Genomic DNA, 13,443 nt, shown 5'->3' with positions numbered 1-13,443 from the left:
GCTCTGCTAGGAGGTGTCCAGTCTCCCCAATGTAGAGGAGACCGCATCGGGGGCAACGGATACAATAAATGATACTAGTGGATGTGCAGGTAAAAGTTTGATGGATGTGGAAGGCTCCTTTAGGTCCTTGGATGGAGGTGAGGGAGGAGGTGTGGGCGCAGGTTTTACAGTTCCTGCGGTGGCAGGGGAAAGTGCCAGGATGGGAGGGTGGGTCGTGGGGGGGCGTGGACCTGACCAGGTAGTCACGGAGGGAACGGTCTTTGCGGAAGGCGGAGAGGGGTGGGGATGGAAATATATCCCTGGTGGTGGGGTCTGTTTGGAGGTGGCGGAAATGTCGGCGGATTATTTGGTTTATGCGAAGGTTGGTAGGGTGGAAGGTGAGCACCAGGGGCGTTCTGTCCTTGTTGCGGTTGGAGGGGTTGGGTCTGGGGGCGGAGGTGCGGGATGTGGATGAGATGCGTTGGAGGGCATCTTTAACCACGTGGGAAGGGAAATTGCGGTCTCTAAAGAAGGAGGCCATCTGGTGTGTTCTATGGTGGAACCGCTCCTCCTGGGAGCAGATACGGCGGAGGCGGAGGAATTGGGAATACGGGATGGCATTTTTGCAAGAGCGTCTGGAGAGGAAAAAACGGAGGGCTTGGAGGCCCTGGTCATGGCGGATGGAGGTGTAGAGGGATCAATACTGGTCCCTAGTAAGTGCTGTTATTTTGTTAAACAAATAGAGTATGACAGCCATTTTCACCTGATGCCCAAGAATATATACTTTCCTGTGGGTCTCACAGCCATAGTCCACAGTGAGTGTATTTTCTAGCTATAGTCCAGAGGGTGGGAAGAGGTGTAATCCAGGTAGCTGCCAAGAATATATACTTTCCTGTGGGTCTCACAGCCATAGTCCACAGTGAGTGTATTTTCTAGCTATAGTCCAGAGGCACGGAGACGAGCTGTGCATTCAGTAAGAGTTAAACATTGCTTAGACAGCCTGCAAGCTCTAATTGATCAGAACCCAGTCTCGTACCTCTGAAGATTCACTTTCCGCGTTTCTTTCTCTTGGAATTCTGCCGTCTCCTTGGTCTCACAAATCTCACTCAGAGCCTGTGAAGGAAGAATGCTGCATGTTACTGAGTGACACAGTGTTGACATTTGCACTGCTACACCCTATTGTTACACTCTTTCAAACAGAACAAGTCACTATCTGCATTCCAGAGAGGTTGCAGCCCTCCACAATAGCAATGTGTCAAAGGGTATATATTAGCAAGTGGTGGCGACTTCTAAATCTTCTTCTGCTTATGAAACAACTCAGCGGGTTTCTTTGTACATCTGATATTCATGTTCATTGAACAACAAAGGAACACAGCATCATCATGCTAGACACTGCATGTCTTTAAATACAATACTACCAACTGCTCAATCATACATTATTAAACACTATAATCAGATCAGCTGAAAAGTATCTTTAATTTATTATTGGAAACAGTTCAACATAACGTTGATTATTTTGACGATATATTTAGTGCTAAAGAGAACAATTTGAAAACTGTATTGCTTGCTTCGCAAGTGGTACCATAAATAAATGTCATGAAATAACTTGAATGGTCTAAATTAGTCAAGTTGGATGTCAGGTCTACAGTGGATAATGTGGGTGAAAGGCATGTGACCTAATTCTCAGTTAAGGAGATAGCTTTGAAGGGACCATTTGAGTTTTAAAAAAAAAAACAGTCAAAGAGATAGGAAATGTTTTTTAAACTCATTTATGGGATGTGGTTTTTGCTGGTTGGATCATCACTAATTAGCCAGGAGAAAGTGTTAATGAACTGCCTTCTTGAGCTGCTGCTGTCCTTGGACACCCGCACAGTGCTTTTAGGAACAAATCCCCAGGTCTCTGACCAAGAATTACTGAAGGAACCATGATATATTACCAAGTCAGTTAATGGTAAGGTCCTAGAGAGTGTTGCTGAACAAAGAGACCTTGGAGTGCAGGTTCATAGCTCCTTGAAAGTAGAGTCACATGCAGATAGGATAGTGAAGAAAGCATTTGGTATGCTTGCCTTCATCGGTCAGAGTATTGAGTACAGGAGCTGGGGAGTCACATTGTGGCTGTACAGGACATTGGTTAGGCCACTGTTGGAATATCGCATGCAATTCTGATCTCCTTCCTATCGGAAAGATATTATCAAACTTGAAAGGGTTCAGAAAAGATTTACAAGGATGTTGCCAGGGTTGGAGGATTTGAGCTATAGGGAGAGGGGCATGGATAGGATAAATAGACAAAGTCTTTTCCATGGGGTGGGGGAGTTCAGAACTAGAGGGCATAGGTTTAGGAAGACAGGGGAGAGATATAAAAGAGACCTAAGGGGCAACTTTTTCACACAGAGGGTGGTACGTGTACAGAATGAGCTGCCAGAGGAAGTGGTGGTTGCTGGTACACTTTCAACATTTAAAAGGCATCTGGATGGGTATATGAATAGGAAGGGTTTGGAGGGATATGGGCCGGGTGCTGGCAGGTGGGAATAGATTGGGTTGGGATATCTGGTCAGCATGGATGAGCTGAACAGAAGGGTTTATTTCCATGTTGTACATCTCTATGACTCTACGGCAGGATGGTGTAGCTTGGAGAGGAACCTTCAGTATTGTTGGTGCTCCCATGTAGATGGGCAGGAGGTTGGAAAAACACAGCAAGCCAGCTAGCACCAAGAGGTGGAGATGTCAACATTTCGGGTGTAACCCTTCTTCTGGTCTTTGTGCTGCCCTTGTCCTTCTAGATACATCTCTCTGCTATGAATGGTGCTGTCAAAGAAGCCTTGGTGAGTGTATCTTGTAGTTGGTACACACTGCTGCCACTCTCTGTCAGGACTGAAGGTTGTGCATGTTAAAAGCTGGTGGATGAAGTACCAGTCAAGTTTGTTCTGGATCATGTTAAGTTTCTTGAATGTTGTTGGAGCTACACTCATCCAGGCAGAGAAATCTATCGTTCCCCTGACTTGAATCTTGGAGATGGTGGAAAGGCTGGGGAGTCCAGAAGTCAGCTATTTGCCACAGAATTTCTATCTGCTCTTGAAGGCACAGTATTTATATGGCTGGACTAGTCCAGCTTCTAGTCAATGGTAATCCCCAGGAGGTTGATAGTGGACGATTCAGCCAAATGACAGTTAGTTATATTCTCTCTTGTTGGAGATGATTATTGCCTGACAATTGTATGGCATCAATGTTCCTTGCTACATACCAGCTCAAACTGCCTACAGTGTCATCCTTAAAGTGACAGGTTTGCTGAAAATCTGGTTCCTAATTTTGGCGTTAACAAAGTAGAAAGATTTGGGCTTTAAAAAAAACTATATTCTTGCTATTCTGCGGGGGTATATTGGTCAAACAAGACAAACTGCACATGAAATGAAGGCACAAGAACATGTGTGAAATAGAAATAAATCTTGCCTTTGCGAGTTAAAATGGAAGCAAAGTGTTGGAAGTTGAGCTAAGTAACAAAAACTTGCATTCACCCTTCCCCAGGAAGGAGAATCCCTTTAGCTCTTCCATGAGTGGTCGAGCAGCTGAAACATTGAGGTGCAGTAAACACTTGCAGACTGTACCATGACAGATTCTAGTCGACACTCTGATTAAAATGCAGCTCCGCGTTCCAGTCATTGCTACTTCAGCTCAAGGAAAACTCAGTTCCTTTTGTCTGAAAGCTACACACATTTATAAAGGGCTTCACCATTCTATGCCAAGACTACACCAACAACAGCAGCAGCAAAGTACTCCATCTTACCATTTCCCCTCTGTTGTTTGTTAATGCAACAATAGCCAATTGCAAGAAGTTACAAAGTAGCCTAGTTTTTTTTGTAAGTTTTGCAGTAAGCATTCTTGGGAAAATAACAGTTAAAATGGCAAAAGGTATCAGGAATACAATGACCACTGACTACAGAAAACAGATAAATTGTTTCTGAACAGAGCTACAAGAATCTCTGGGAAATCAGTGCTTGATAATGAGATTAGGAGGCTCATCCCAGTGAAATTATGCCTCATAATTGCTCACCATCTTTGCAGAATGACTTGCTCAGAGACTGGGATGGCCTGCAGGGCCAATCTGTTGAGGAGAGATCAGAGGCAAATGGAAGTGTGTGAATGGCTGGAGGAAGCCTCATCTACCGCCTCGGGACCCTCCAACCCTATGGAGTCAATGTGGACTTCACCAGTTTCCTCATTTCCCCTCCCCCCAACTTTACCCCAGTTCCAACCTTCTTGCTCAGCACCGTCCCCATGACCTGTCCCACCAGTCCATCTTCCTTCCCACTTATCCACTCCACCCTCCTCTCTAACCTATCACCTTCACCCCCACCTCCATCTACCTATTGCACTCAGGCCTGAAACATCGATTTTCCTGCTCCTCGGATGCTGCTTGACCTGCTGTGCTTTTCCAGCACCACTCTAATCTTGACCCAGTGTGTGAATGCCACCCACAGTCGGCCTGCAGGACTGCTGTAAAGCCAGGAGGGGCTGGAGTGTACAAGACTGAATTCATCAAGAGGGGAGAAACTTAGACTTCACTAATTGCCTTCAGTGTCTACTTGAGGACACTTGGCCACTGAGGTAAACTTAGGGAGGTATACGGAATTTTTTTTTGTCAGATTGAGGACTGAGATGTGGAAGGAGCCGCGAGGCCCCTGATGATTACATTCAAGGGGCTGATGCTCGAAGGCACCTTGAGCACTCAGGCTATCATGTTGTGGCATCAGGCAGCTTGAGGCGATGAGTAGGACTGGCTGATCATGCCCAGAAGGTTGTGTCACCATTTAGTACCCTGTACACCTTCCAGATGTAGAGAAAATTTCCTTCAAACATTTTGTGGAGATGAGGTGGCATTTTATCCTCCTTATAGTGAGGCACCATTTTTCTGATTAGTTTTTCTCCTCAGCAGAACTCAAAGTTCAAATTACAAAAAAAAATTGTGGTTTACTTCAGCGCATGAGAATTGAGGAGTGAATGTTGCAAGAAAGATGGCCTTGTGTGGCCCAATGTATATAAAACTCTCATTACCTCCTTTGGGTAAAAAATGAATCAAATTCTTTTGAAGTAAATAATTGCAACTTTTTCCTCAAAACAGAAATAAGGTGTCAGATAAGAAGGCTCAGTGTTCCAAGTAGGTGTCTCGGCTGACAGCAGTCTTATCACTTAGCACTGTGCTCAGGCATTGGAGATCTCTCTGTCTCTCTCCCTCTTTGAACACTTAAAAGACACAAACAAAGCTTTGTTCATTGCTGGTGACTCTTCACATTAAAGCAGAACATATTGTTCTGATGATTCACTATTAACACAAAAATGTCAGTGTTTTTAAATTACTAAAAAGTCAGTTTTGCACTTGGTGTATCGGCCATTTTGAATTCATGCAACAAAATGGTTGGACTGCTATTTATAAAATGAATTGACCACTTTGATATACCTAGTGCACATTGTGAAGCTTGGGTGAAATTGTAAGGAATACAATTTGAAAGCATGGTCAAACTTTTCCAGAACTTGTGGGAGGCTCAGTTCATGTTGTCAGGAAGGAGTGCGCACTTACAGAACTCAGATGCAGCTAATGACTCAACATATTACCAATACGTCACTGCACAGTCCAGTTACAAATCTGGTAAAATGGTCTTGAATGAATTTTACCAGAAGGTGCCTGTGAATGATATAAAATCCCCGTGATAGAAATGATGCCTCAATTAGTATAGTCACAAGCAGTTGTAATTCTGTGTTGACAGCAGATTCTTACTGGTTGATGTTGTAGTTCAGGCTAAGACAGATGGCAAATGTTTTCCAAACTGCAAGTCTGAGGGTCCTCGGCATCACTTAATGAATTGAGTGACAAGGCATCAAGGAACAAACTTGGGGGAGTGTGCAAACTGTTACCTTCCTTCAGAGCAAAGGATGCAGTATATTCTCTACTTGGCTGTTTCTCTGATTCCAAGAAAGGCCTGTGGCCTTGTGAGCGATGACTCTGAATGCTCCCTCGTGCTGGACATAGTCTAAAGGACTCCAGCACTGGCTCGTGTTGGTCAGTACAGTGACCAAATCCTCCTTTCCAGGATTTGGACTGAAGCTGCATTAGGAACACAAGAAAGCTAGTTTCTAACAGGCTACTGCTTTAAGAGCTGAAAATGAAAGAGAAGTAGCTGATGAGAATGTTGTAATTATGTTGTAATAGTCCACATATGAATCACGGCAACGCCTTTTCCCCAGAAGCACAGTGGTTAGGATGATCACAAGATTGGTATCCATGCACTGACCTCTGGTGTTTGGTTCCTCTGTTCCAGAGCAGGCGCATTGCAGCAGATGTACAAACTAACTTCACCGAAGCCCTGCGCACAGAGGCTGGAAAAGAGTTACAGGGCAATCAATGCAGCACTTGCTCCCTCACTGTGTGGTGAACACTGTTTGGAGAAGAACCTCAATGTAGGATTGCTAAGGTCGGCCAAAACCAGACAAGGGCCAGAGGAGGCTGTACGATCATGGGGCAGGGTCTGATGTTTGTTTTATTGATGAAAAATAGAAGCCTTTTGAACAGCAGGAAATTAAAAAAGAACCCTCCATACTACAAGCTACAGACTAAACTGAAACACTGGACCTTATTATAACATCATTCTTTTATAATTAGAAATCTCCATCAGCCACAACGATTGTTAATCATTTAATAATCTCTTAAAACTGTCAAACTTCCACACAATCCCCTGCTGAGATAGGGGTTCTGGAACTCCTAAAACACAGCCAAGCATTCATAATGGCCTTACATTTGCAAATAATGACGCCTGTTAAAATTGTAAAAGTAGATTGCCTTTTATTCTAAGCTATACCAGGTGGCCTGTCTATCAAAGCAGCCTCAGGGTGACTGGCTGTTTTATTCTAAGTGAAAGCTGCAGGCCAGTTGTGTTTTTGATCCTCGTAATTAGAAACTTGATAGTGACCTTCCACCAATTTTGTTCTTCTGTTGATGTTCATGATGAACATTAAACTGTGCATATATCTTGAAAGAAACATTCTACAAAACAGATACAAAATTAAAAGTGAGGAAAAGGCTAACTGGCCCATCAAGCTTGTCTCACAGGATATTGGCCTGACTTTATACTGCAAATTTATAGCTTGGAAGATAAGATGGTGAAAACCTTGCTAGCTGCTTTGATGCAGCACTTAGGAGGTACTGCACGGTTTATTGGAAGCAACATCTTTTGGAACAGGCACTACACCAAGACCCCATCTGCTTGCTTGGTTAGTTGGTTGGTGGGGCACCATTTCACAGAAAAGATTGGGCATTAGCAGGAGTTTGGCTGTGTGCAAATTGGCCATTGCTTTTCCTACATTTCAACAGTGCCTATACTTCAAACAAGACTTCAACGGCTGTAAAGCAAATGACACATCTGGCACTCACAAATGGTGCTACATAAATGCAAACATTTATTTTTGAAACCAAGGAACCTTTAGCTTCTCCTTGTCACACTTTTCACTCGGGCACAGTTGTGACAAGTAAAAGCTCCTGCCAATTTTGCTTCCAGTGTTGGAAATGTGGTTTAAATTCTGGAAACGATGACAGAGTTCTTTATATATTTAGGATGCATTTCTTCTGGAATGTGCATTCATTCTTTATGCTTTAGACTGGCAAAAGGAAGGAACCAAATGAGATGTGCAAAAGAAAAGGTTGAAACCAATCTGCTTTTATTAAATCCATATTTTCTTCCTCAAACAACAACTTCACACCATCATTACTACCGTTTCTTTTATCTTGAAACTCTTACTCAGGCAGCACATGACTCAGTCACTGCGAGTCTATGAAGGAGACAGGATTGTGCAGAGAATTCTTGTGAATTGTCAAAGCGACTTCTTGTTCAGAGGAAAACACATGCTTCTTTGTGTTTCTGAAGCAATGTCTCTTCCTTGACAGATCAAAAAACAGGAGCGGACAGTCGTGAAAAATGACAATTCAATCCCTTTGTGGGACTGCTATTGAAAGTGCTGCACTGCCATGATAGACAAAACACAATGCGATGGCAATACTGTGCAAAATGCAGAGATCATGAGCACCAATGTGCCAACGATATAATCAGTTACAATAGCATTTGCTCCATATGTAGCAATGGGTTGGTGGGAAAATTTTAAGCAGCATTATTAAAGTATGAGAGTGCCTAGCTCCTGTTGAAGTTTTGAGACACTGACTAAAGCAAGCTGCCTTCAGAGAAAACCGACAGCCTTTAAGATCTCTAAAGACTTGAATACCTCAGACAGTGGCACCATTATATTGCTCTGAACAGCTCCCAGCTGCTTAGAACATGCTTCATGACACAGGATTCACAGTTAAACATAGCAGGCCCTATTCAGTGGCCAACCCTGTCCACTTCCGGAGACGTTATGCACTGTGCCAAACAGCTAAGATATGACACGGTCGCTGACTGAGGTTTTCAGAGTTTTAGGAGCCTCATAAATTGTCAGTTTTTCCATGGAGGAAGTTCCCCTTAATCTTTATCCTACAATCACAGTTCTGTTATTCTCAAAACAATCCCTTGTCTCTCCCATTGTCAAAGTATAATCCCTGCAATTAAAAATAACTGGCTTGCACCAAACACAAACCTCCCAGCTCACAGTGGTGCTGTACAGTAATTAAGGATGACGTGGTCAAAAATATATTTTTAAAATTTCATTATCAAACGGGGCAGGCACTGTACTGATCCCCGTCAAGCATTCTTTCAGACATAAAGTTAATTGTCCAATAAGCTGCCTGTACATGATTAGACCATGGGTCTCTTTCAAGCTCAGATGCTAGAAAGCAGAATATTGACTATTGTATTACTTACACACCAGAGTGTTTCATTTGAATTCGATTTTGTGCTGTCAGACATTTCTATCTAATACTTTGTTAAATGGGGAAACAACCTTGGACAGGTAGTTCCAACCCGACTTGAGCGCAAGGCGGCAAAGTGCTATTTCTCACCCTCCCGACTGGATGGTAAGCTGAAGCTGCCCCGAAACAATACTAGAATAGAATCCCTACAGTGTGAAAACAGGCCCTTCGGCCCAACAAGTCCACACTGACCCTCTGAAGAGCAACCCACCCAGACCCATTTCCCTACTACTCTAGGTTTACCCCAGACTAACGCACCTACGTGCCGGTGAATACGATGGGCAATTTAGTATGGCTAATCCACCTAACCTGCACATCTTTGGATTGTGGGAGGAAATCGGAGCACCCGGAGGAAACGCACGCAGACACGGGGAGAAATGTGCAAACTCCACACAGACAGTTGCTCGAGGCTGGAATCAAACCCGGGTCCCTGGTGCTGTGAGGCAGCAGTGCTAACCGCTGAGCCACCATGCCACCCGTGCACTCTCAGCCTGTGAGCTGCTAGATACCAGTCACTCGGGTGAGAGCTGAATCAAATGTCAACGCCAAAGTAAAAATGTGGATGCGGGAAATCTGTAAAAGTCTAACAAGTTAGTAGTCAGCATCCAAAAGAGAAAATAAAGCAGAATGCTGGAATCTGAAGCATACAGAAACACAAGTTACTGAGAAACTCAGCAGGTCTGGCAGCATCTATGGAAAGACAGACAGCAAAAACATTTCAAGTCCAGTGACCCTTCTTCAGAACTGAAGAACCCGCTGAGTTTCTCCAGTAACTTATGCATTTCTGAAGGACAGAAGCAGCTGGGTTGAAATTTCAGTGGGTGGCATGGTGGCTCAGTGGTTAGCACTGCTGCCTAACAGCACCAGGGACCTGGGTTTGATTCCACCCTCGGGCAACTGTCTGGGTGGAATTTGCATGTTCTCCCTGTGTCTGTGTGGGTTTCCTCCCACAGCCCAGGGACGTGTAGGCTAGGTGGATTGGCCATGGGGAATTTCAGGGTTACAGGGAAAGGGTAAGGGGGTGACTCTGGGTGGGGTGCTTTTCGGATGGTTGATGTGGACTCAATAGGCTAAATGTCCTACTTCCACACTACAGAGATTCTGTGATTCAGCTGTGCAGTTTGAGCATTCTCTGTTTCAGAGATGAATCAACCATTTCACCTTCTACATGTTGCAAATTGAGCCAACGTGTTCATCACTGATCAAAGGCACGAGACCTTAGGTTAGTTTAAAGCTATGTCATGCTGTGTATTTTATCGTTCTGATTTTGTTTAAATCTTGATGAAGATGTTCATGTTTTTAAAAGTTTAAATTGATGAGGCCTGTATCTCCAAGGTGCCTGAACATTGATATTTCAGAAAACGGTTGTTCTGAATATCCTGTAAGCCGTGTGTGATGAATCTGCATTTCCAAGTGGAAGCAGGTGTGACAGCACTGTCAGACTGCCTGTACTCCATCAGCAAATGGCTCAGAAAACCATCTGGTTCCCTGGTAGCTTTTATCTCAAGCTTGGCTCTGCGTCATCTTCCATCTGTTGTTCCTCTGTGTCTGTCTCCAGGCTACTCCCAACTCTGCTCCCTTGAGAGTTCTGTCAGTTACAGTTCCTGACTGCGTGAAGAATGGTTGGTTCCTGGTTCCTGGCTCTCTCTTCGTTCCAGGACTAAACCAAGCCGGCGAGGAACTGAGCACATGATATTGGAAGGGTTTTGTCTGTTTTGCAAACAGGGCAGGTATTCAAATAATTAAATCAGATTCTCTACAGTGTGGAAACAGGCCCTTCGGCCCAACAAGTCCACATCGACCCTCCGAAGAGTAACCCACCCAGACCCATTTCCCTCTGACTAATGCACCTAGCACTATGGGCAATTTAGCATGGCCAATTCACCTGTCCTGCACATCTTTGGACTGTGGGAGGAAACTGGAGCACCCAGAGGAAACCCACGCAGACACGGGGAGAATGTGCTGGAATCGAACCTGGGACCCTGGTGCTGTGAGGCAGCAGTGCTAACCACTGAGCAACTGTGCTGCCCACAACAGGGTTGCTGATCCTCTGCCTCCTATTCTTTTCAGTTTTAACCGCGTCCTCCTGATCAGATAGCAAAAGGCCACTACCAACGTTTTCTTAAATAGTTAGATGATTTGACTATGCCATTGGCTCCCAATTTATTGGTTATTTAAAATCAATTTGCTGCTCATTTCAAGTTGCCCTTGAGAAGCTGGTGATGAGATCTGTTTATCACTGTTCCAAAGTGGGAGTCATATCAGACTTGAAACACTAGCTTGGTTTCTCTTTACACAGCTACTATTTACAGGACCTATTTTGTTTCTCCAGCACTCTCTGTTTATGTTCCAGATTTTCAGCATCCACAGGATTTTGTTTATATTTAATCTGTCTATCACTTGCTGCTCATGCTGTTTGGAGTCCAGTTTGGGGGCTTCACCAGGTTGACACCTTATTTTTTAGTTGTGCCTGGCGCAGCTCCTGTCATGTCCTCCTGCACTCTCCATTGAACGAGGGTTGACCCATCTTGATGGTAACGGTTGAGTGGGGGATATGCTGGGCCATGAGGCTGCAGAATGTGCTGGAATACAGTTCTGCTGTTGATGGTCAACAGCACCTCATAGATGTCACTTTTGAGTTGATAGATCTGTTCAAACTCTGTCCCATTTAGCATGGTGACAATGCCACAAAAGACGATTGAAAGTACCCTCAACGTGATGGTGGGACATGATCTTCGTAAGGACTATGCAGTAGTCACTTCTACCGATGCTGTCAAAAAGCAATTTTGGTGGGCAGATTTGTGAGGGTGTACTCATGTATCATTTTCCCACACCACCTGCCGCAGACCCAGTCTAACAGCTATGTCCTTTAGGATCTGAACAGCTCAATTAGTAATACTGCTGCTGAGCCACTCTTGGTGGTGGACACTGAAATCCCTCACCCAGAGGACATCTTGTGCCCTTGCCACACTCAGTGCTTCCTCCAAGTTTTGTTCAACATGGAGGAACACTGATCCATCAGCTGAGGGAAGATGGTTCGTGGTAATCAGCAGGAGGTTTCCTTGTCCAAGTTTAACCTGAAGCCACAAGACATCATGGGATCCGGAGTCAATGTTGAGTTGGGCTACCAGGCGGGAGGGAAGGGAGTAGTGCTTGTGTTTGTTTGAGATAGGGATGTAGCAAGCGGCTTTTCGGGAGACTTAGCTCAGTGTTTGTGGTGGGGAGGGGAGGGGGGGGTGAGGGGAGGTGTCAGTGTTAGTAGTTGTGGAGTGGTGTGAATGAAAAAGATAGACCAGATCTAAAGGTTGAAGTTCTAAACTGTAGGAAGGCTAATTTTGATGGTATTAGTCAAGAACTCTCAAAAGCTAATTGGGAGCAGATGTTCGCAGGTAAAGGGATGGCTGGAAAATGTGAAGCCTTCAGAAATGAGATAACAAGAGTCTAGAGACAGTGTATTCCTGTTAGGATGAACAGAAAGGCTGGTAGGTATAGGGAATGCTGGATGACTAAATGATTTGTGGGTTTGGTTAAGAAAAAAAAGGAAGCAGATGTCAGGTATAGACAAGATAGATTGAATGAATCCTTAGAAGAGTATAAAGGCAGTAGGAATATACTTAAGAGGGAAATCAGGAGGGCAAAAAGGGGACATGACATAGCTTTGGCAAATAGAGTTAAGGAGAATCCAAAGGGTTTTTACAAAAACATTAAGGACAAAAGGATAACTAGGGAGAGAATAGAGCCCCTCAAAGATCAGCAAAGCGGCCTTTGTGTGGAGCTGCATGAGATGGGGAAGATACTAAATGAGTATTTTGCATCAGTGTTTACTGTGGAAAAGGATATGGAAGATATAGAGTGTGGGGAAATAAATGGTGACATCTTGAAAAATGTCCATATTACAGAGGAGGAAGTGCTGAATGTCTTGAAACACATAAAAGTGGATAAATCCCAAGGACCTGATCAGGTGCACCCTAGAACTCTGAGAAGTTAGCGAAGTGATTGCTGGGCCCCTTGCTGAGATATTTGTTTCATCGATAGTCACAGGTGAGGTGCTGGATGGAGGTTGGCTAACGTGGTGCCACTGTTTAAGAAGGGCGGTAAGGACAAGCCAGAGAACTATAGGCCGGTGAGCCTGATATTGGTGGTGGGCAAGTTGCTTGGAGGGAATCCTGAGGGACAGGATGTGCATGGATTTGGAAAGGCAAGGACTGATGGTAAGGACAAGCCAGGGAACTATAGGCCGGTGAGCCTGATATTGGTGGTGGGCAAGTTGCTTGGAGGGAATCCTGAGGGACAGATTGTACATGGATTTGGAAAGGCAAGGACTGATTAGGGATAGCCAACATAGCTTTATGCGTGGGAAATCACGTCTCACAAACTTGATTCAGTTTTTTGAGGAAGTAACAAAGAGAATTGATGAGGGCAGAGCGGTGGACGTGATCTATATGGTCTTCAGTAAGGCATTCGACAAGGTTCCCCATGGAAGACTGGTTAGCAAGGTTAGATCTCATGGAATACAGGGAGAACTAGCCATTTGGATACAGAACTGGCTCAAAGGTAGAAGACAGAGGGTGGTGGTGGAG

The 13,443-nt window shown here is 44.4% G+C and overlaps 2 protein-coding genes across 4 annotated transcripts in view; one reads left to right on the top strand and one right to left on the bottom strand.

The window, feature by feature from the left end:
- rab12 (RAB12, member RAS oncogene family) overlaps positions 1 to 13,443 on the top strand; it is a 376,582-nt gene that overhangs the window by 139,750 nt on the left and 223,389 nt on the right. The gene's annotated exons all lie outside the window — the stretch shown is intronic.
- LOC122548878 (microtubule cross-linking factor 1) overlaps positions 1 to 13,443 on the bottom strand; it is a 208,133-nt gene that overhangs the window by 30,798 nt on the left and 163,892 nt on the right. For all 3 annotated transcript variants that reach the window (XM_043687778.1, XM_043687776.1, XM_043687777.1), the window contains exon 12: positions 1,016 to 1,092. In XM_043687778.1, coding sequence (XP_043543713.1) covers positions 1,016 to 1,092 — 77 coding nt within the window. The remainder of the gene's footprint in view (positions 1 to 1,015; positions 1,093 to 13,443) is intronic.

The sequence above is a fragment of the Chiloscyllium plagiosum genome, chromosome 4 (assembly GCF_004010195.1).
Source record: "Chiloscyllium plagiosum isolate BGI_BamShark_2017 chromosome 4, ASM401019v2, whole genome shotgun sequence".
In the NCBI taxonomy this organism is placed as follows: Eukaryota; Metazoa; Chordata; class Chondrichthyes; order Orectolobiformes; family Hemiscylliidae; genus Chiloscyllium; species Chiloscyllium plagiosum.
Note: the sequence above shows the minus strand (reverse complement) of the source record. Positions and strands in the feature narration are given on the sequence as shown.